General features: G+C 37.0%; 2 protein-coding genes and 1 long non-coding RNA gene across 4 annotated transcripts in view; 2 read left to right on the top strand and 1 right to left on the bottom strand.

The window, feature by feature from the left end:
- The window catches only part of TMEFF1 (transmembrane protein with EGF like and two follistatin like domains 1), a 128,023-nt gene extending 119,419 nt beyond the window's left edge, over positions 1 to 8,604 (top strand). Inside the window, exons 9-10 of one of the 2 annotated variants that reach the window (XM_026672472.2) lie at positions 2,253 to 2,411; positions 7,188 to 8,604. In XM_026672472.2, the coding sequence (XP_026528257.1) occupies positions 2,253 to 2,411; positions 7,188 to 7,272 (244 nt within the window). In that variant the 3' untranslated portion in view covers positions 7,273 to 8,604. The remainder of the gene's footprint in view (positions 1 to 2,252; positions 2,412 to 7,187) is intronic. The other variant, XM_087961127.1, reaches the window with a different exon arrangement.
- Positions 8,605 to 9,002: 398 nt separating this feature from the next.
- Positions 9,003 to 16,759, top strand: CAVIN4 (caveolae associated protein 4). Its single transcript, XM_026672498.2, has 2 exons — positions 9,003 to 9,554; positions 15,826 to 16,759. The coding sequence occupies exons 1-2, from the start codon at positions 9,147 to 9,149 to the stop codon at positions 16,468 to 16,470; spliced, it is 1,053 nt and encodes a 350-aa protein (XP_026528283.1). The 5' UTR covers positions 9,003 to 9,146; the 3' UTR covers positions 16,471 to 16,759.
- A 793-nt stretch (positions 16,760 to 17,552) lies between these two features.
- On the bottom strand, positions 17,553 to 19,068 carry LOC148131390 (uncharacterized). Its single transcript, XR_015748771.1, has 2 exons — positions 17,821 to 19,068; positions 17,553 to 17,736 (listed from the first exon to the last, which is right to left on the bottom strand). It is a non-coding gene; the product is annotated as an uncharacterized LOC148131390 (long non-coding RNA).
- Positions 19,069 to 20,767: the final 1,699 nt, after the last annotated feature.

Below are 20,767 nucleotides of genomic sequence, written 5' to 3'. Positions count from 1 at the left end.
TGGTCCTGGGGGCAATAGGTTTTTTTTTTTTATACGAGGTTCTCCTCTCTCATATCTGGATGATTTTAGTCAAATCCAATGTTTTGTTTTTGTTAAGTTGTCCCTTTGAATTTATAATACCCTATTATTTTCTACCATTTTTACTGCTATGTAAACAGAGTAGATTCCATATAAAATTGTTTGAGCAAAACTTAAAGAACGTAACAGGGAAAAGGGGTAGGCTTCATTGTTTTTTAAGAATGCCACTTTTGTCTGTTATTTGGGCCATTGGTATACCTTATAATCACCACAGCTTTCTCTTGCCCTTCCCTCCCTCAATTCAGGCACAAGGATAGTCCACAACCTGATGTTTTCACTAAAATTGAGTGGCTCTTTGTTTCTTTGAAATTACCAAGGGCTGACTGATGGCAGCTGTCAATTACCGGCAGGAAAAATGACAGAAGATCTATTTTCCTTCAGTGAAATTATAGATGATATAGACATAGACAGGGGTGCAAGGACAAATCTCTAGAACTCTTAGTAGATAAAAACAAACAAAAGTAGACAAAGACATTCTCTAGCAACAGCACTTCCTGTTAATCTTTTTTTAGCCCAGCCTGCTTAAACCTACCAAAAGCCTATTAATTTTTGCGTGTCTTCTTTAGATCTGCTAGAGAAGGAGAGCAAGTATCAAAAAGTTGGGGTGCAAAGAATTATGGACGGTGCTCATTGTGATTCAGTTTGCTGTAGTTCAAGCTGGGTTACTTGCATAAGTGTTCCTCGCCACCACCTTGGTTCACATACTTCTCCCTATTCCAATTAGTAGCCAGGAGCACATACGCATTTCTGTATGCCTTTCCAAACTTCTCTTTGCCTGGGGAAACTTTAGTAGCATTGCAGTTGATACTTTCAAATGGCATAAAGAGATGATAAAAAATGGTGCTGAAATGTGTCGGAGAGGATAGAGGTATCATTTGAAGGCTTTGGCTCGTTTCTCTAGCATAAATAGGCATGGGTTGCAGTTTGTTTGTTTTTTTTAAAGAAAAGGAAGGGGGAAATCCTTGTCACTGTTAAATTCATGTTAGATGAAATGTCATTGCTCTTTTTATTGATTAATCTTTAATTAAAGTTGTAACTATGCCTACAAAAGTTTTAAAAGCATTTGTGATTTTGTATTTGGATTAGCCTGGGTTGAAAATAATCAGATTAAATTATTAAAGTGTAAACTTTTTTTCAGGTTGGGAGAAGTAGTAATAATCACGTTGCTTTAACAATAATTTATTTCCTGGAAAACGAAGAACTGAACCAATGTACACAGGGACCCATACACACTCACCTAGAAGACAATTTTAGGATAAAAAAGAGATTAAGGGAGAAGAAATAAATAAGTCTGCCAGTTAGTCTAGCATAAGTATATAAATACTGTGGTGATAGGTATACCCTAAAATAGCTGCTTCTAATCTTTTACACTTTATCAGTCTTAGAATATGCTCTTATTTTGTCTTTGGACATTTTAAATTTTATAAATTTCTGTACAATCTGTACAATATATTGCCACAAATCTCGGTGGAGCTTTGTTAGTATAAAGGCTTTGAATCTTTCTCATTTGTATCATGTAATCTACAAAATAATGTGAATGTTAAAAAAAATACTCCTTCAATCTTATAGACATTTATTTTTTAATTTGAACTTGCTAGGTAGAATCTCAGAAAACATTCTTGAAACATATCATAATTTTCTAGAATATATGTTGAGTTTCCTGTCAAATTCAATAACTCATTGGAAGAAGAACAGTGATGGGTTATATATTCACAACAGAAACAGAAATTTAGAGAGGAATGGCTTTCTTATATACTACACATTATATAACATAGTGTATTTAGACATTTGGAATATGGTTTGTAGTGAATGCATTATGAGACCAATTTTAAAAATAGACAAAAGGATTTGAAAAAAGATTAGCAGTAATCTTCAGTGTCAATGTAAAGTATTAATAAATTGCAGTCAACATTTGGGAAAAGAAACGGAAGGGAAGGGGAGAAGATATTGCTAAAAAATTTATCATATTTTTGTTTATGCTTAATTTGTTGTTTCTATTATCTATTGTTATTACCTAATATAGAGCTTTTTTTTTTTTTTTTTACTATTTTACTATTCTAACAATAATGTGTGTATATAATGAGTGTATTTACTATACACACATACACATGCACATACAGAGTATATATTATTATATATAAAATACTCCTAGGACTTTTACTTTTCTTTTTTAGGTGTGAATCTGGATACACAGGACAACATTGCGAAAAAACAGACTTTAGCATACTTTATGTTGTCCCGAGTAGACAAAAGTTCACTCACGTGCTTATTGCAGCAATAATTGGAGCTGTCCAGATTGCCATTATAGTTGCAATTGTTATGTGTATAACCCGGTAAGTTCAAAGGCACCACATCACAAGGGGCATCTTTTGTTGTTTTCTTGGTTTTAATTTTGTTAGGGTCATGATTTGTACTTTCCCACCTACTTTCTTAATGGATTGAGATAATAAGTGCTCTTGTTATTTGAAATGTGCTCTCTCTTCCACTCTCTTTCCATAGAAGTAGGTGTATATGTGTGAAACACTTATGCACATTCTGAGTCTATATATAGTGCACACATATGTTCTATTATTATCAAGGTAAAATATTTAGGTAAGTATTCTTGATATAAATGTCACAAGATGCCGAAGTCCTAAAATCAAACTTCTAATGTAGAAAAATGTTCGAATTAAAGCTCAGTGCAAAAGGTCTTTCAAATTTATTTACTAAATTTATGGGTAGAGGAAGAAAGGGGAAAGAGAATTTCTCCAGCAATTTGTCAACACTGGAACCTCCACTTAGCAATGACAGCTACATTGCTATTGAAAAAAGCCAAAAGTTTTTTTGGGGATTTAATTGAAGCCTAGGATGCAAATCACTGGTGGTATAATATATAATGGAAGGTACAATTATATAAAGAAAATGAGCATGTATCCTTGGCCAACTTCTAATTAAATAAGTGCAAGAATAATATAGTTTACTCAGGGGAATTTTTCCTTTCAAATAATTTTGAAAACTGGTCTTTCATCAAAAGAATGAAATCTGAGGGGGGGAAATTGAGAATTTCTCACTCTGGCACTAACTTGCATCCCCAATAGTATGTTGGCACTGAGATCTGAATCCATCAATTACTGTATTGGATTCAAGATATTTCCTATCCGTTTGTTATCCTGTTTGCCTGTCCCCCTTTCTATATCATTGATCTCAAACTGCTAAAATGTTTTACAAGGTGGAATGTTGGCTTCATTCATCTCAGTTATTTCTAGGGGTGGAATAAGTACACCAAAGAAATAGAAGGGAAATCAGGCTCTGGAATATGATATATATACACCAGCCCTTCTTGTTCCTTTAATCCATGCTATGGCTTAAAATACCTCTACAGATTGCTGCTTGCTCATCCACGCCCATGTCAAAGATAGATTCTCTGTGGCCCTATTTACACTCACAGGATTAATTCCAATTCCTCATGGTGAAGCAACCATTTGAATCTCTCCTCTGTCTGTGTGAGTCATTTACTATGTGCTTGGATCTCGATATAATATTTTTTTTTGAGCATATCAAGAACACTTTCTCACATATGAAGTTGCAGATACCTTCTCACCTGACTGAGTTGGGCGACTATAGAAACTGAATAAACCAATCAATAATAAATAAATTTGTCAGCTCAATTGCATGGTGTGGAGGAGTGAAAGAGAAGGCTGTCTGCTGTCAAACAAAGTAGTGCAGTTTTAATGGATTTATAAACTGGGTTTATGTATCTTTGTCAGCCAGTTTGATGCAGTGATTAAAGCACCAGGCTAGAAACCAGGAAACTATGAGTTCTAATCCTGCCTTAAGCACAAACCCAGCTGGGTGACTTTAGGCCAGCCCTCCTCTTTCAGCCCTAGGAAACAGGCAATGGCAAACCACTTTTGTAAAAAAAAAACTTTTCAAGAAACTTACAGGAACCTGTCCAGGTAGTCACTAGGAGTCACAGACTGACTTGAAGGCACACCCACCCGCATGTATTTATTCTATAGTTCTACATCTTTATCTACTTTATAAAGTTGTGCTTACTGCTTCCCCATATGGATTGGATTGTTTTTCAAAAAACTGATCTCATACATCAGACAACCTGCTGGATAATAACTGTGCTCAAAATAGTTTTTTACTTTGTATCCCCAAAGCTTTATCCTACAGCATTAACAAAATATAATTCAAAGGTCAGCACTTGCTTGCTTGGCTGGATGACATATGGCCAACATAAGCAATAAATTGCCCAGTACAGATTGTCTCCGGTTGCTGAAATTAACCCAGAACTAGTGAGTATGAGGCGTCTCCTACAGTTAGAATGGACTTCAAATAAGTTTAGAATTCTCTTAACTTCTCTTCTTTGATAGCTGGTAGTGAATAGCATGTGTTCTAGTAACAAACTCAGAAAGAAAGAAAGAAAGAAAAGAAAGAAAGAAGAAAGAAAGAAATTCAAATAATTTTGAAGTTGTTCAATAAAGTTATCTTTTATTTTTTCTTTCTGCTGATATACTGAAGCTGAAGTCAAGCAGTTTTACAAGCTCTTCAGCAATAAGGCTTTCCAGGAAAACAGTTAAAGGATCAGATTTGTGATATGCAGAAAATAAATATATTTGCCCATAAATTTAAATTGGGTGCATATTTATTCAGAAGTAAATCCCATCAAGTTGTACGAGCTTAATTTCAAGTAAATGTATTTAGGATTACAGCCTTTGATAATAAGCTTTGGGTCTAGTTTCTCATTCTGGTATTTGACCATCAGTACTGATTGAAATACTGTTTTAGCCAAACAAGGTAATCGAGAGAGGGAGAAAGAGGCTATCCAGCAAAGCTAGTGAGCCTTAACTATGGTTAATGACGCCAAGCATGATTCATAGTGGCTTCTTGATCAAATGACTTATTTTTCTTCCTGGAATGTCTTGTTTCTCATTGTGTACGCTCATTTACAACTCCCCCAGATAATTCCAAGCAAAAGGAAAGAGAGCCTCACTAGTTTCTGGCATCAAAGGATTCAGGAATCTGAGCTTTGACATGTGTGTAATACATAAATTTCAAATATTAGGAGCTGGCAATGGGTTCTACAATATCACTGCATCGGGTATTCCATTCAAATGTATTCTTTGTAGAGGTTTTACATTCATTGTAGGTACAAAAGAAATACTAATTATCTTCTCTCCACAATAATTAATGTTTAAAATATTGTTTTCATCTATCACAAGGCGTAGGGGCTATTAGAGTAACATAAGTGGAAGAGATAGGGTGGCACTCTTAGCTGTAGTATTGTGTATATTTGTTCATTCATTCAGTTAGAATTGACACTGTATCTTCCTTTATGTCTATTTGGACATTCAAGCATTCTAACTAGGGAGTTTTCTGATTGGAGGGGGAGTAAAACATCTTGGAATATCTGAGGCTATAAAAAAGGGGTGGGTGGGGCTGTATATGGAGGATGGTTACATGCCCTCATTAAATAGATACCAGAGAGCATCTCTTTTTCTTTTTTTAAAGAATTTATTTACTGGTGGTAGCTGCTGAAAACTTTTTTCCTGCACTGCTCCTGAGGCTCCCAATAGGAGGACTGGTTGCAATGGCTTTTTTGTTGCAATGTCAGTTTTAAACAGTTATTGTATTTTACGAATGCCCAAGGTATCTAAGCTACTCACTTGTTGATTAGAAGAGCAAAGAAACCAAATACATACATACATGCATACCTGTCTTACATGATCAAGCCAAGACAATGGAGGAGACGGCATTAAAATTGCAAGTCATGTTCATACGATATCTTGTTTAACGACTCACAGTGGCTTACTTAATGACCCAGTGGGAAGTGACATCATAAGCCTGTCACAGTAACATGATCTCACTGTCCGAAAGTTTTTCCTTATTTCCAGGTTAAATCTCTCTTTGTTCAGTTTCCATCCATTATTCCTTGTCTGGCCTACAGGCGCTTTAGAAAATAGCTTGATCCCTTCTTCTCTGTGGCAGCCCCTCAAATATTGGAAGACTGCTATCCTGTCTCCCCTGGTCCTTCTCTTTACTAGACTAGCCATGCCCAGTTCCTGTAACCGTTGTTCATATGTTTTAGTCTCCAGTCCCCTAATCATCCTGGTTGCTCTTCTCTGTACTTTTTCTAGAGTCTCAACATCTTTTTTTATAATGTGGTGAATAAAACTGGATGCAGTACTCTAATAGGATGATGTGCAATAAGAAGTGGTCTTACTAAAGCTTTATAGAGTGGTATTAGTTCCTCCCTTGATCTTGATTGCATTCCTCTGTTAATACAATTTAGGATTGCATTAGCTTTTTGGCGACTGCTGCGCACTGCTGGCTCATATTTAGCTGGTTGTCCACTAAGACTCCAAGTTCCCTCTCACAGTTACTGCTATTGAGCCTGGTTTCACCCAATCTATATTTATACTTTTGGTTTATCTTGCCTAAGTGTAGGATTTTACTTTTCTGTACATTGATTTTCATTTTGTTATATATGGCCCAGTGTTCTAGTCTGTCAAGATCCATCTGGATCTTGAGCCTATCTTCTTGGGTGTTAGCTATTCCTTCCAGTTTAGTATCATCTTGGTAAGTTTCCCTTCTATTCCCTCATCTAAGTCATTAATGAGGTTATTGAAGAGTACTGGGCCTAAGATGGAACCTTGTAGCACCCCACTGGTTACCTCCCTCCATGTAGACTTAGATCCATTTAGGACTATTTGTTGAGTATGGTTTGCCAGCCAGTTGCGAGTCCATCTAGTGGTGGTGTTATCTATTCCACTTTTTTCTAGCTTACTATGAAGTAGGTTGTGGTCTACTTTGTCGAATGCCTTGCTGAAATCTAAATATATTATGTCCACATTATTTCGCTAGTCTACTAATTTAGTCACTATGTTGAAGAATGAAATAAGATTGGTTTGGCATAATCTTAACAAAGCCGTGCTGACTGCTAGTTATTACTTTACTTGTTTCTAGAAATTTTTTTTATTTAGTTGGGACTGCACCGCTTAGCAACAGAAATTGCTGGTCCCAATTTTGTCACTAAGCCAGGAGTACCTCTAATTATGAAAAACAGCTTTTAAATACTTTGGTTTACTGACTCATTTTTCTCTCCTGCTTGCTTCTGATAACAGGAAATGTCCCCAAAACAACAGAGGACGGCGGCAGAAGCAAAATTTAGGCCACTTTACTTCAGATACGTCATCCAGAATGGTTTAGCAGCATTTTTTATACCTACATTGACCATGTGATGTACAATTTTATTAACTTTTTTTAAAACAATGGAATATTTATTTCAGAGGCCTTATTTTTGGACATTTTAATTATTATTGTTATTATTATTATTTTTAGTGTAGCTCTGTCTTGTTTTATTCCAGGAAGCAGCTAACAGCTATGGACTGCTCTAGTAACTTCTCATGTCATGGTTTGAGGAAGATGTTAGTTTATTTCTTGTATTTGTATCCCATGGTTATATTGATAAGACTTATGCTTTAATCATGGAATGTAAGAATTTTGAAAGGAGAGACGTTTCACCAATGGTTATTCAACAAATAAAAATGGAGCCCATCATGTTTCTTAGCAAAAAGGGTAAAGATGTTTACAACATACTTTTCTTATGAGGAACTAGAAGACACTGTGTTTAAATACCGTAGATATTTAAATGTTTTTAAAACTTAGTAATGGATTTTTTTAGACACTGCCAATCGCATGAAATGTGGATATGTGTTTTTGTGTGTAGTTGTAACATTTAGAATGGGCTGAATCCAGGTTAAGTTAGCTCTATCTAGTGCTCATAAGAATCAGTGGACGAGTTAATCTAAATTCGCATTGTTTTCAATGAAAACAAATTGTTCAATTAACTTAGAATGCAATCCTATACATCTGTACTCAAAAATAAGTCCCATTCAGTTTAATGGAAATTATTCCCAGGTAAGTATGTAAAGGACTGCCTCTTTAGTCTGGATCCAATCCAAGATATATGGCCCAGGTTTCAGTGCCATCTTCTTCATAAATAGCTGACACTTTTATTTTTAAATTGTAAAATAATAATTATAATATACAGTTCATTATTCGAAAAACTGCTCAGCTGAGCAGAGCACATTTGTCCTGGAGAGACAAATATATTGTTTTTTTTTGTTAAGACTTATGTTAATAATCCACATACCTGATTGGGATGTAGCTGTGTTAGCCACTGTTTAAACAATTTTCATATTTACTACACTTTTCTAAAGAAGATACCTGTTTTCACATCAGCAAATACAATTGTATAGTCTTTGTGATTAAAATGCAAAAAAACAAAAATAGTATAAAAGATTTTGTGCTCTTGTCAAGAATAATTTCAAGAGCTACGAATGTGTCTCCCAAAAAAGTCTGCTGGTTGTATTTATTATATTAATAGGATGTTAGTAATTGTTTGGAAGATTCAGAGCTAAAATGTAACTAGGGTGTGTTCCAACTGTTTAACATGTAGTTTTAGGCTTTCCAATTCTGCATGTAGGAATAAATAATTTGTTCAATAAAAAGGCTTTGAATATTTCAACTGGAAAGATATGCCAATGCAATGTTTTCTTTTCTTATTTAATCTGTCCCAAATGCATTTATTCATTATTGTAAGGAGCAATATATGTGCTTGGAAAGAAAATGGGAAATGTCATTTCAATTGCAAAGGTCTATTAGAAAGCATTGATCCTCTCCCTACCACCTGAACACAAGAAAAAAATATTAACATAGATTTTAATAGACCGTGGGTGAATTCTTTGATTGCTATATTGTTTGCTGTTCCTAGATTAACTCAGATAAGTTTATGGTTATATGAGTGTGTTTCTTTCAGTGCATGTTCCTTTCCCAGTGTGCTGCTTCCTAATTTTAGAGGGTTCATATTGCAGGAGGCACTTGGACAATCAGGCGTGGCTATTTTGTGGGTATAAATATTTGACAAGTGTCTTGGGGTGGAGTTTCAGACCCTGCTTTTGAACATTCTCTTAAAGACAGCTGTCGAGCAACCTTCTTGCATCAGTGCCAGGATTGTCCCACTGAGGTTTGAACGGCTGTTATATTTCAACTCCTGTTAGACTGATCCAAGGACGGGCAGTATGGATCATTGTGCAGCACAGGAAATAGATAAAATCCACCCAAATCGCCAGTCGAGCATCACGGATGATGAAGAAGAACAAGATGCTGCGTTTACCATTGTCAGAGTCCTGGACAAGGTAGCCACCATAGTAGACAGCGTGCAGGCCAGTCAAAAACGGATTGAGCAGCGCCACAGAGAAATGGAAGATGCCATCAAAACCATTCAGATTGACATTTTAAAGCTGGCTCAGGCCCACGGCAACACAGGATACACAGTTAACAAGCTGTTGGAGAAAACACGCAAAGTTAGTGCTCGAGTCAAAGAAGTGAGAGCCCGAGTAGAGAAACAGAATGTTAATGTGCAGAAGGTGGAGACCAAACAGGAAGAAATGCTGAGGAAAAACAAGTTTCGTGTTGTCATTTACCAGGTAATCCTTTAAAAAAAACAAACGGCTATTACCTGCTATTGCAACTTCACACTTTCTGGTTTGCTTAACAATCCAAAGAACGTTTTTTTTTTTTAAAGCCCTCTCCATCTCAAAATGTGTTATGCTTTTTGGTTTTCTAGCATTGATTTTTTGCTTCTGAATGTGCTGGAGCTTGAATCCACTGGTGGCAAGGCAGGCAGTCTATTATTGGTTCGGGAAGTGTCTCAGCCAGCCAACATAAGATTAAGTGTAGATCAGCAAGACTATGTGTTGCATCTGTGAAAGGCAATCTGAGGCAGGCAGTTGGGTATCATAACTAGTATTCCAGGCATGACTGTTGTCCCTGTTATTTTTTCAGAGGGTTAAGTAGAGAATTCAGCCTCAGCAATTCTTTGCACAGTGTAGTGCTTCCGTTAATTATGAGGTATTTTCCCCCCTTTTAAGAGCTGAGTTGTGTTTTCTTTGCTAACCAATTGCCTTTAGTATAAGTATGCTATCTCTGTGCTGTTTTTCCACACAACAGTTTGCTTCCAAATTCCCTTTCCCCCCCCAAAGAAATATATATTTTTTGTCTAAAATAAACAAAAACAAAATCCCGGCACTTAAATGGACATCTCAAAATAAGGTTGGAAAATAAAGTTAATCCCCTTGCAAAATTCAAAGGGTCTATTTGGAAAAGAAGCGAACGGTTCCTGTGTTATTCAGAATGGTTCTGTCCTAATCAAAGCGTTTTTGCACATAACACTGACTTTGTATCCTCTGTTCAAATAATTAATATTGTGCTTAGTTGCAGGGGCATTGAAATTGCAAATGCAGTAGTGTATTTAAGAATCCCAAATCCTGTTAGAGATTCAGACTCCTTCCTTCTCCTTAAGGTCATCAGGTCTTCACTGTCTTCACTTTTGGCCATTGGAATATTATATTCTTTTCAAAGAATAACAATTGCAGTGGGGAAAAATATTGCAGTTTTGTTTATTAAAATGCTGGAAGACACATAAAATGCTTTCATTTGTGTAATTTTTTTATACTTTGAGGAAGTTGACATATCACATTCATTGAAAATGTGATGTGCTGCACTGGAAACAAATAGTGGGCAGAATCCAATCTAAATATTTTTCAGCTACAACTCATTTGCTGCAATGCTGAGCCCTATTGAACTCATGTTTCTTTCAAAATGAGAATTATAGATGCTTGTGTAAACTCTTCCTTAAAAGATTCAAAAATAAATTTACCAGTCCTTACTTTGGCTGGATTGTTCCAGTGATTGCACTGAAATAAAAGACATGAGACTTCGGCTGTCACGTTTGAGTATGGGGAAAAAATTATCATCTTGCATTACTGTTTGCTTTTATTTTTATTGTGGATGGTATGGTTCACTTATAAAAGCAATAAATTCTAGTCTTGGGTACATTTATGTGCCTCTCGCACATATGGACTTTGTTGCTGTAACAGCGGAACTCAATAAATTATGTATATGTATATTCATTCTCTGAATTATGCTAGCATGTCTTGATTATGAAATTTAGAAATGTCATCTCTAGTTATGTCTGTTCTTCACAGAGTAAGATCCAATATTCAGGAAGCAGAATTAATCATCGCTAGATAGGGCATAAATAGCCAAGTGGCTGAATGGTCGATCGGCTTAGCTTGGCTTAGCAATATGTTTGCATTTCCCATGATGCCCCAACTCCACAAGGAGCAAATTTGTACCAAAACACAGAAGAATAGTGGACAGAGAGAGTTGATTAATATTGAAAGCACTTTTGCCAAAAGTGATTGATCATCATTGAATATGGAGTTTGGTAAAAAAACCAGCAAGCATCGTCCTTAGTTGCCAATTAACTGATTATTCTCTCCTTCCTTCAAGAGATTTAGTTGCACAATTGGTCAACAATCTTACTTCACTGAGAAGAATATTGAATGTCACATTGACTTAAATATTATTTAGATTTTTGTATAATGTGCAAGAGTTCAAACTCTTCAGACTAAAATTTGTAATTTTGACAGACTTGAAAAAAGTTGCTTAGTATCATTGGAGGAAGCAGTAGTTGAGCAATTAATTGATCTATAGTTAATAGCCTCCAAACAAATCAGGATTTAAAAGCCAGTATTAAGCAATAGTTTTATATTCTGCTCTATTTGGGAGACATTGTTCTTACAGATAATTGGAAATCGATTGTGGCTTCCAAGCATAATTTTTTTGAGTAGAGACAAGAATAAAGTGATTGCATACTTATGAATTAATTTCATATGATTTGCTTAGCTGAAAGCAGCCATTTTGTGGGATTTTGTTGAGGATGGATTGATTTGCCGCAAAGCCATGTTTAGTGATAACAAGAAACTACAGTAAGTCATATTTGTTCTTTCCTAGAAGTTGGGAGGGAAGGTTACATTTTCAAGTCTGGGTTGGATAGACATGGTGTTTCTTATTTAAATTTCAAATCTGGTTAATCTTAACATTCGTTTGTTTCAAGAAACATTACTTCAAACTTAAAATCAGTAACAGCATAATTAAGGAACTCCACCTCATTTTCAGGTTGGTGCAAAGTTTTGGTCTATATTCTTTTTTCTTTTAATTTTGAAAAAAGGAAAACTATCGCATTACTTCATTCTATCATGTACTTTATACTTCTGCCAGAAACAAATGAATTCTGGCTTACTTGTTCATCATGGTTCAAGGATCAACATAGTTACATTTTCTCTGGAAGAACTGAGCCTGCTGAACTAAGCAAATTATTTTTTTTCTCCAAGTTTTGAGTGAAATGTTAGACAATATCTCTAAATCTTTCAGAATTGGAATTATTTGCTGACCTTTCCTGAACTTCCCTTCTGATGCTGTATGTTCCATTAAGGTGCAGAATATCTTCCAGGAGATTCTAGGGATGTGTGATACATAAACACAAAGACCCAGGTTCATTCTCTGACATTTTCAGATGCTGGGAGATAGTGCTTAATCTCCAGAACATCTTTGCATCCAGGCTGCACTAAATGTCTCTTTGCAGGGGGAAGATTCCAGCAGCCTTGAAAGAGGCTTAATTGAAATAGTATGGGATTTATCTTCAACCTCTTTTGGGTCCTGTGACAATCAGGTTTTAGGCTATATTATAAACTCCAAATCATATTGGCTAGCCTCATGGATGACTTGTGGCAAGTCTTGGGTAGGAGGAGTATGACAATCCATATTCTACTAGATTTCTCAATAGAATCTTTTGGGGCTGTCTGAGATCCCATACTCTGAAGATTCTATTCCTTGAGTGATTGGTTGTAACTAGGTGGATGAGGAGAGGCTGGGCCTTAGAGCACTCCAGTAGAAGATGCCACAGTATTTACCCTGTCCTAGTGAAAATCTTTGTGATGCCCCTGAAAGAAAGAAACTGCCAGGTATCAGTGACATTATATTACTCGACTGGGAATCTCCACAGCCAGTTGAATGGAGAATGCAATGGAAGTTCTAAACTGCTAACAGGAGGATGGCAGGGTCTGGATGGGGGAGAAAGAGGATCAGTTGCACCCTGAGAAAGATGAGGTGGCTATTGGTTCTTTTAGTCTCACTCAATAGTTCAGTCCAGAAATCAACTCCACAGAAGGCTAAAACTACCTTTATTGAAAGTAAATATAAAAACGAAACTTGCAAGTCTTGATTCTGTTGTCAGGTAGTTCTCCACTTATGGTCACAATTGGGACTGAAGTTCCATCACTGAGCAATACTCTCCTTAAGCAAGTCATGCTGATTTTAAATCTTTTTTTGCCACAGTTGTAAAATGAATCACATGGTCATTAAGCAACTCCACTCTCCACCATTGTTTGTTGGAAGCCCTCTGGAAAGGTTGTTAATGGCGATTTCTTGGCTCGGGGCTGCTGCAGCTTTTGTAAAAACATGTGGCTTGCCTCACATGCCCGTGGGGATGCTGCAACAGTCTTAAGCGGGAGGACTAGTTATAAGCCACCTTTTTCAGTACTGTTGTAACTTTGAATGGTCATTAAACAAATGGTTGCAAGTCAAGGATTTACTTCTCTTTTTAATTCTGTGACATTAGGAGATACCTGTCTGAACCACTTCAAAATGTTAACACGATGTTCTGGATTAAAACCATATTTAATCTTGGCAACAAAGCTTACATGTTTCTATCAATGTCATCTTCCTTAGTCTCTACATCTGAGAGGCCTAGCGATTCTGGAAAAGTACCAACTTTGTCTTTCAGTTGATTTGTGGTCCCAAGCAGAATCCAGGGTGATAACTTGTGCTGCTCATGGACTCAAAGTCCTGCAAGATTAGTTGGAAACCATTGTCTCGGATTTAGCTGATGCACTAAGAACAGCCTTATCAATTATCTTACTGTCATGCAGGCTATTGCATTTCTCAAATACAATCTACCTGCTCAATCTGAGCAAATGCTAGGCCACCCCATAAGCAGTCATGGAAGCAAGCATTCTTTGTGGGAGCTCCCCTCCTTGGGAATATCTTATTTCTTCTCCCTGGTGCAAGGAAGTCTCCAAATCTCAGAGCCAGATGCATGAGTGTGAAGTGTAAGGCTCTGCATTTAGGCAGGAATACCCAGTGGCACAAGTACAAGTTAGGCAGTATCTGGGTTAGCAGCAGTACTTAGGAGCAGGATCTGGGTGTCCCAGCAGGCCACAGATTAAGATTGAACCAATAGTGTGCCACAGCTATCAAGAAAGCCAATGCAGTCTTGAGTGGCATCAATTGAAGTACAGTGTCAGGATTTTAGCAAGTGATAGTACATTCTGTGTTCAGCTGGTCAAATCACACCTGGAAAACTGTCCAATTCTGGTCACCATAATAGAAAAAAAAAGTGCTGAAGAACTGGAAAAGAGTGCAAGGAACAACCACAAGAATGGTAAAGGGCTTGAAATTTTGAATAATTAGGAATTTGGTATGTTCAGGGGCAACATAATAGCAGTCTTCCAATACATGAAGGGATATCAGTGGGAAGAGACTAAACTGACACTGTATAGCATCTGATGGTAAGAGAAAAACCAGTGAATGGAAGTTTTATAGATATCCAAAGTTGACGAATTGCCTGACTGTGAGAACCATTAAGGAATGGAACAGCCTCCTTCCTGCAGTTGTAGATGCTCCATCAGTATAAGACTTTAAAAAATGGATGGCCATTTTCCTGGTAGGATGTGACAATCTAGAAGACAATTCTAGGTATAGACCAGGCTGTTCTGGAAGGCCATGAGAGGCTGATTGTTGTCAGTATGATATTTAGTTAGTGTGATATTTAGAAGGTTGTTGGCAGGATAGGTTGATTTTTATATTATAGTAACTGTAATGTTTACTTGTTTACCTGCATGACATTGTAATTGCTCTTTATGTACACTGTTCCTTGTGTATACATTGAAGCAATATATCCATTTTATAAATATATTAAAATACATTTCTCCAAGTCTTTCTACGGCCACATTTTCATCTCTCTTCAAGATCTGGAATTGTATAACTCTCCCCTAGTTGGGAAAGATGATTCTCTTTCAGATAGAGAAATCAAACAGAATATTTTCAGAACATATTTCTCTTTTATAAGTAAATCTGCAGCCTTTTGGTGATCTGGACACTGCTAGAATGTCACCTGTAGAATTCCAAGCCTTGCTGGTTTATTTTTTCCATGGGCACAATCTCCGTTAGGTGTCTTTTTGGTTTTGATTGTGATTACTTGCCCATCTTTACACTCCATATATTTGAACTTGGTTCTATATCCCAACTCTACAGTTTTTCCAGGGTAGCTGTACTGAAAACAACAAAGGTTGGAATAGACAAAACTGTAATTAATCATAAATGGTCTGTTGAAAGTATACTCCCCATAAGATTTGTGTGTGTATGTGTGACTGACATTTATTACTATACAAAGACTCATTATGCTACAAAGACTGATCAGGATTTCTTGACTGTGGTTTAAAACTGGTCTCAAATCTGGATTATTAACTGCGTTATTAACAATAATTAACTGTGCTGTAATTAACACTGTTTTATTGAAAGACCAATAAAGTTTAAGAATATGATTCTGTGGTTAATTTCTTATTAATGGTATGGTCTGCACTAACCCCTAACATATGAACAATTAGAAAGTTGTTTGGACAGGGACAGAACAAAAATGATTGGGCCTTATGCTATTGAATCGTTGTGAATGTTCTGAAAAATTTAGCATAAAATAGAATGATTGAGGCTGCAAATATCTGGAATTTTCTAAATTCACTTTGAGCCATTTTTGAGAAGTGTGATACAGACATAACATTGTGCTCTTACTTATAGGAAGACATTCAGTGTCCATCTACTCTGACCGTTGTCAAAGACCGGACACAAGGGGAAAGCACAGAAGATGCCTTCTGCCCACCTGATGATCTCTCTTCTGATGAGGAGTATTACATAGAAGAAAGCCGAACAGCCCGTTTTAAGAAATTGGGGATGAGGCGGATTAACAACATCAAAAAAGCATTTTCAAGAGAGAATCTTCAGAAAACAAGGCAAAATTTTGGCAAGAATGTGGATAGGCTTCGTACTCGAATAGTAACACCCGAGAGAAGGGAACGAATAAGGCAATCAGGAGAAAGGCTGAGACAGACTGGGATACGGTTCAAGAAAAATATTGCCAATGTAGCACCAACTAAGGAGAATTTGAAAAAGTATAGGAAAACTAAAGAGCAACCAGGGGTTGAAGATCAACAAGGAACCCAAGAATCTGGCACTGAAACAGCAACAGAAAGTAGGGAAGCTGAACCAGCCACGGAAGAAATTTCCTACACTGAAGTGATAACCAAAGTGAAGAAGGACAAAGGGGATGGATCAAAAAACCTTTCTCAGGCAGATGAGAAAGTAATGATTCCTTCCGAGAAGAACATGATCAAACCAGAGACAAAAGAGGATGCACTTCTATTGGATCTAAAGCAGCCAGCTTAAATGGCAAACATCTGCTGGTGAAGTGGTGTCACTATGGCAGGGAAAGAGCAGTTCCTTTCATGTTGGAGGTGCAAAATGGTGGCATTCGTACTGCCTGCAAATACCTTGAAGTATTGCATGTTGCAGAAAGTTTGGGGCCCAGCCAAGGTTTGGTTTCTATTTGGACATGCCAAATTGGTCAGTTGGATTTATCTGCCAACCCACCAAACCAAGCAGCATGTGTTAAGACATTCTTTGCCTACTTTGCGTTGTTCAAATGTATTATATTCTAAAACTCTCATTATCCCCATCCTTATTATGAATTTTGGAAGTGGTACTTGATAGAGTGCCTGGTTGGAGGAAATTGTTATAGGACTTTTTTCAACATTTCTCAATATTTTACAGGAAAGTCAGTAATGACAGACTTGCTATCGTACAAAGGCTATCCTACACAGTTTGCCTGATGATTGATAAGCTCTTCTGGACAATCTGCAATCCCAAGGGAAAATTGTAATCTTTGTGTAAAGAGATGTGCTTGGATTAAATTACAGAAAAGAATAGATCGATATGTACATATAAATATATATACTCTTTTCTTTTACATACAATGGGGGTGTATCTTTATCACTTGATGATTCTCTGCTAATAATAAACAATTTCCTTTTAACGTGCAAAATGCCATTTACCCTAACAGGTACTACATTTCAGCAATTAAAAGGTGATAGAAACCACCACCACCACCCCGATTTAATGACATTACTTTTTCAACAAGTTTCTTCTGTTTTTATTTTTATGTACAGCGGCAACTACAAAAAGTAAATCTCATTATTTGACTTATAAGAGATTTCCGGCTGTTGCACGAAGTAGGTGAATTGTGGGCATGAACAAATCCATCAACAGGTAACCATTAACTCTTTTCTCTCTCCCCCCCCACAATACTTTTATCCAAACAGGTTTCCCCCTCCCCCCTCCCGGGAACCTCTTTTATCCAGATAGGTTTGTTGGAGAAAGTTGATTATGGTAAACTGCAGAGAATTGGACATTTCTTTGCAAGACAAAATATGGAGAGAACTCTAGTTAGTTCAGGGAATTCACCTTTGCCCCACCTGGAAAAGATCATTAGGACCTTGCTCATAGTGAGCAGCCTGTAGACTGGCCATTCCATGAATGAAAGGGCTCCTTTCATTTAGGAAGACAGTAGGATTCAGCATAAATGTCTCTCTGGAGGGAGAACAGGGAGGAGTCAGCAATAGCACTTAAACTTTTATAGTGCTTTATAGCAGGGGTCTCCAACCTTGGCAACTTTAAGACTTGTGGACTTCAACTCCCAGAGTTCCTCAGCCAGCTTTGGAGACCCCTGCTTTATAGCACTTTACAGCCCTAAGTGGTTTTACAGAGTCAGCATATTGTCCCTGGGTCCTCATTTTACTCACCTAGGAAGGATGGAAGGCTGAGTCAACTCTGAGCCTGGTGAGATTCGAACTGCCAAATTGCAATCAGCCGGCAGTCAGAAGAAGTGGCCTGCAGTACAGCACTCTAACCATTGTGCCACCATATGGTACACCATGGTATCCCAAACCACCAATGATTTAAATGGCTTATTGTTGGTTCATTCAGCCAATGTATATTCTTTTCTGTTTTGGAGGCTTAACAGTGTAACCAGTCAGTAGTGTGGTGAGATCCTTTGAATGAAAAAATAAAAATTAAAAATCTGTAAAGGGCCTGTTTGTAAATGTATTCTTTTAGCTGCATCAGTTTAACAAGAGAACTTGCCTCAACTTTAGCATGTTTGTTGCAATGTAAAAAACAAAACAAAAACAGAATTGGTGCTTTTACGCAGAGCTGCCGAATCTCCAAAGGTACTCATTAATGACCCAAGTTAATGACCTTTAAATAAGGTATTGTTTTCTGTCAACTCTCAAAGACTTTGCTCCAGGATAATTCATTACGGTGCCGTTTCTTAATCTGCTTTTGTTTTACAGTTTTAACACTGATAACAGTGTAATCCAAGTATACACATTTTGTATCAATATATGCAGTGTTCCATGACTATATCAATTATGCAAACTACTTTTCCCCCCTAAAATTCGCTATATTCTGCAGATTGTAGTGATGTTGAGCTTTGCCAAATGCTCGTGCTTTTTGATTATCAAAACTCTGAGACTCATCTACCTCAGTATAAACATATTATCTTTTTGATCATTATAAAATATATTTTTTTCAGTCATATTTAATAGAAAAAATATGCTTATCTTCTGCTTCTTCTCCTGCCCCCTTGCCCAATATTGTTCAGGACACTGTTTTCCATGACCAACATATTTTTGGCTTAAAGTTCTGATATTTTTTTGTTTCTCAAGTACGTGGTAATAGCATTTAACTTTCAGAGCCAAGGAGTAGTAGTTGTAAGGAAGTAATGCTACACTTTACATTCAGTGGTTCAACAATTTCAAAGTGGATTAGTGTTTCCAGATTGAGATGAGTGACTTAACTGCAGTGGAAGGCAGAAGAGACAGACTGTATAAGGAGAAAACAGTTTCATATGTACTGTATGTTTCTACACACTGTAAAAATAAGAATGGTACCAAATAAAAAAGAATATGTAAGCATGTTAGTCAGAATGTGTTGGTAATTATTTCCCAAACTGCCGATACATAGATTTTGTGGGTAGTTTAGGTTTTATTAAGGATCAAAGATGTCCCAGGTTATTTTGGTCTTTGCATGATTTGTTACTTTTGCTTTAGAGAATAGAATGAACTATAAAATAAAAAAGGACAAAAACCAATTCCTTAGGTACATATTCCAAGTCATAGAAGGAATTTTCATTTTTCATGCCAATGTTGCAGAAATTAATTGCAGCACTGTGATAATTTTCTAATTCAGTAAACATCAGGATATGTTCATGGATTCTCTTCAACAACCATCTGGGTTCTGTGGTGTTATTTTTTTTAATGTCCCACTTGGACAGGTATACTTTAGGACAGTGGTCGCCAGCCGGTGGGCCGCGAGAAAATTTTGGTGGACTGCAAAGAAATCTCACCCCTAGAGCACCCCCACAAAGCAATTAATCCAGGCTGTGCAGAAACACAAAGCTGCGCCGCCCACATGGCCCATGGGAACCCTCCCCGCCCACTCACTCCTTACCCGGTAAACTTGCCTGCTAAATTGCTATTTTTCCTTTTTCTGACCACCATCTGTTCTGCTGTGCCGGGAGATTTAGATTAGCTAGGAAGCAGGAAATGGTTGGATTTCTTGCTTTCTAGTTAGTCTTTAGATCTTCGCTCAGCACGCGAACCTCCCTTAGGACTGAAGGTTTGCTTGCAAGCAAATTCAGTGCAGACTCACGGCAAGCAAATTTGAGAGACTGAGCTAGCCGATAGCAGATAGATAGATCACTGAATGATTCTGTGAGCAACTCAATCTGCCTGCTTTGCCTGATTTTGGGTAAAAGTTGCTCGTTTTTTATAAAAAAAAATCAATATTTGTATAAATATTTATAATATTTACATACAAGCCATGCTCAGCCAGTCACATGACCACCAAGCCACACACACAAATTAGGCCATGCCCATAGAACCAGTTAGTGATCCCTGGGATCTAAAATTATGAGTTTGGTGGTCCCTGAGGTCCAAAAGGTTGGCGACCCCTGCCATAGATGATAGATGGATGGATGGATGGATGGATGGATGGATGGATGGATGGATGGATAGATAGATAGATAGATAGATAGATAGATAGATAGATAGATAGATAGATAGATAGATAGATAGATAGATAGATAAATAGGATGGACCAATTACCATAATTTAAATGCCTGCTTTGCCTGATTTTAGGTAAAAGTTGCTCCTTTTTTAATAAAAAATTCAATATTTACATGCATGGTGTGTTGTGAGTTAATTTTGCGAGTTTGCTTGCAAGCAAATTTTATGTGACAGACTGAGCTAGCCAATGGCAGATAGATAGATTTCTGAATGAATCTGTGATTCTGTGAGCAACTCAATCTGCCTGCCTGCTTTGCCTGATTTTGGGTAAAAGTTTTTTTTTTCTTATAAAAGAATTCAATATTTATATACATATTTATAATATTTACATACAAGCCATGCCCAGCCAGTCACATGACCACCAAGCCACACCCACAAATAAGGCCATGCCCACAGAACCAGCTAGTGGTCCCTGGGATTTAAAATTATGAGCTTGGTGATCCCTGAGGTCCAAAAGGTTGGCAACCCCTGCTTTAGGATGTTCTACGGGAAGCTATAGGTCCATACACAAATATTTTCAATGATGTTCGAGTGCAAAATCTAGGTTCCCACATCATTTC

This window comes from Notechis scutatus, chromosome 3 (genome assembly GCF_049901735.1).
Source record: "Notechis scutatus isolate UNSWTSFEM ecotype Mainland chromosome 3, rNotScu1.2, whole genome shotgun sequence".
NCBI classification, from domain to species: domain Eukaryota; kingdom Metazoa; phylum Chordata; class Lepidosauria; order Squamata; family Elapidae; genus Notechis; species Notechis scutatus.
The sequence above is the reverse complement of the archived record's forward strand: the minus strand, read 5'-3'. Positions and strand labels throughout refer to the sequence as shown.

Coding starts and splice junctions, on each gene's coding strand:
- CAVIN4 (XM_026672498.2), top strand. CDS start 9,147: ATGGATCATTGTGCAGCACAGGAAATAGATAAAATCCACCCAAATCGC. Junction 9,555..15,825: donor TTCGTGTTGTCATTTACCAG/GTAATCCTTTAA, acceptor TCTTACTTATAG/GAAGACATTCAGTGTCCATC.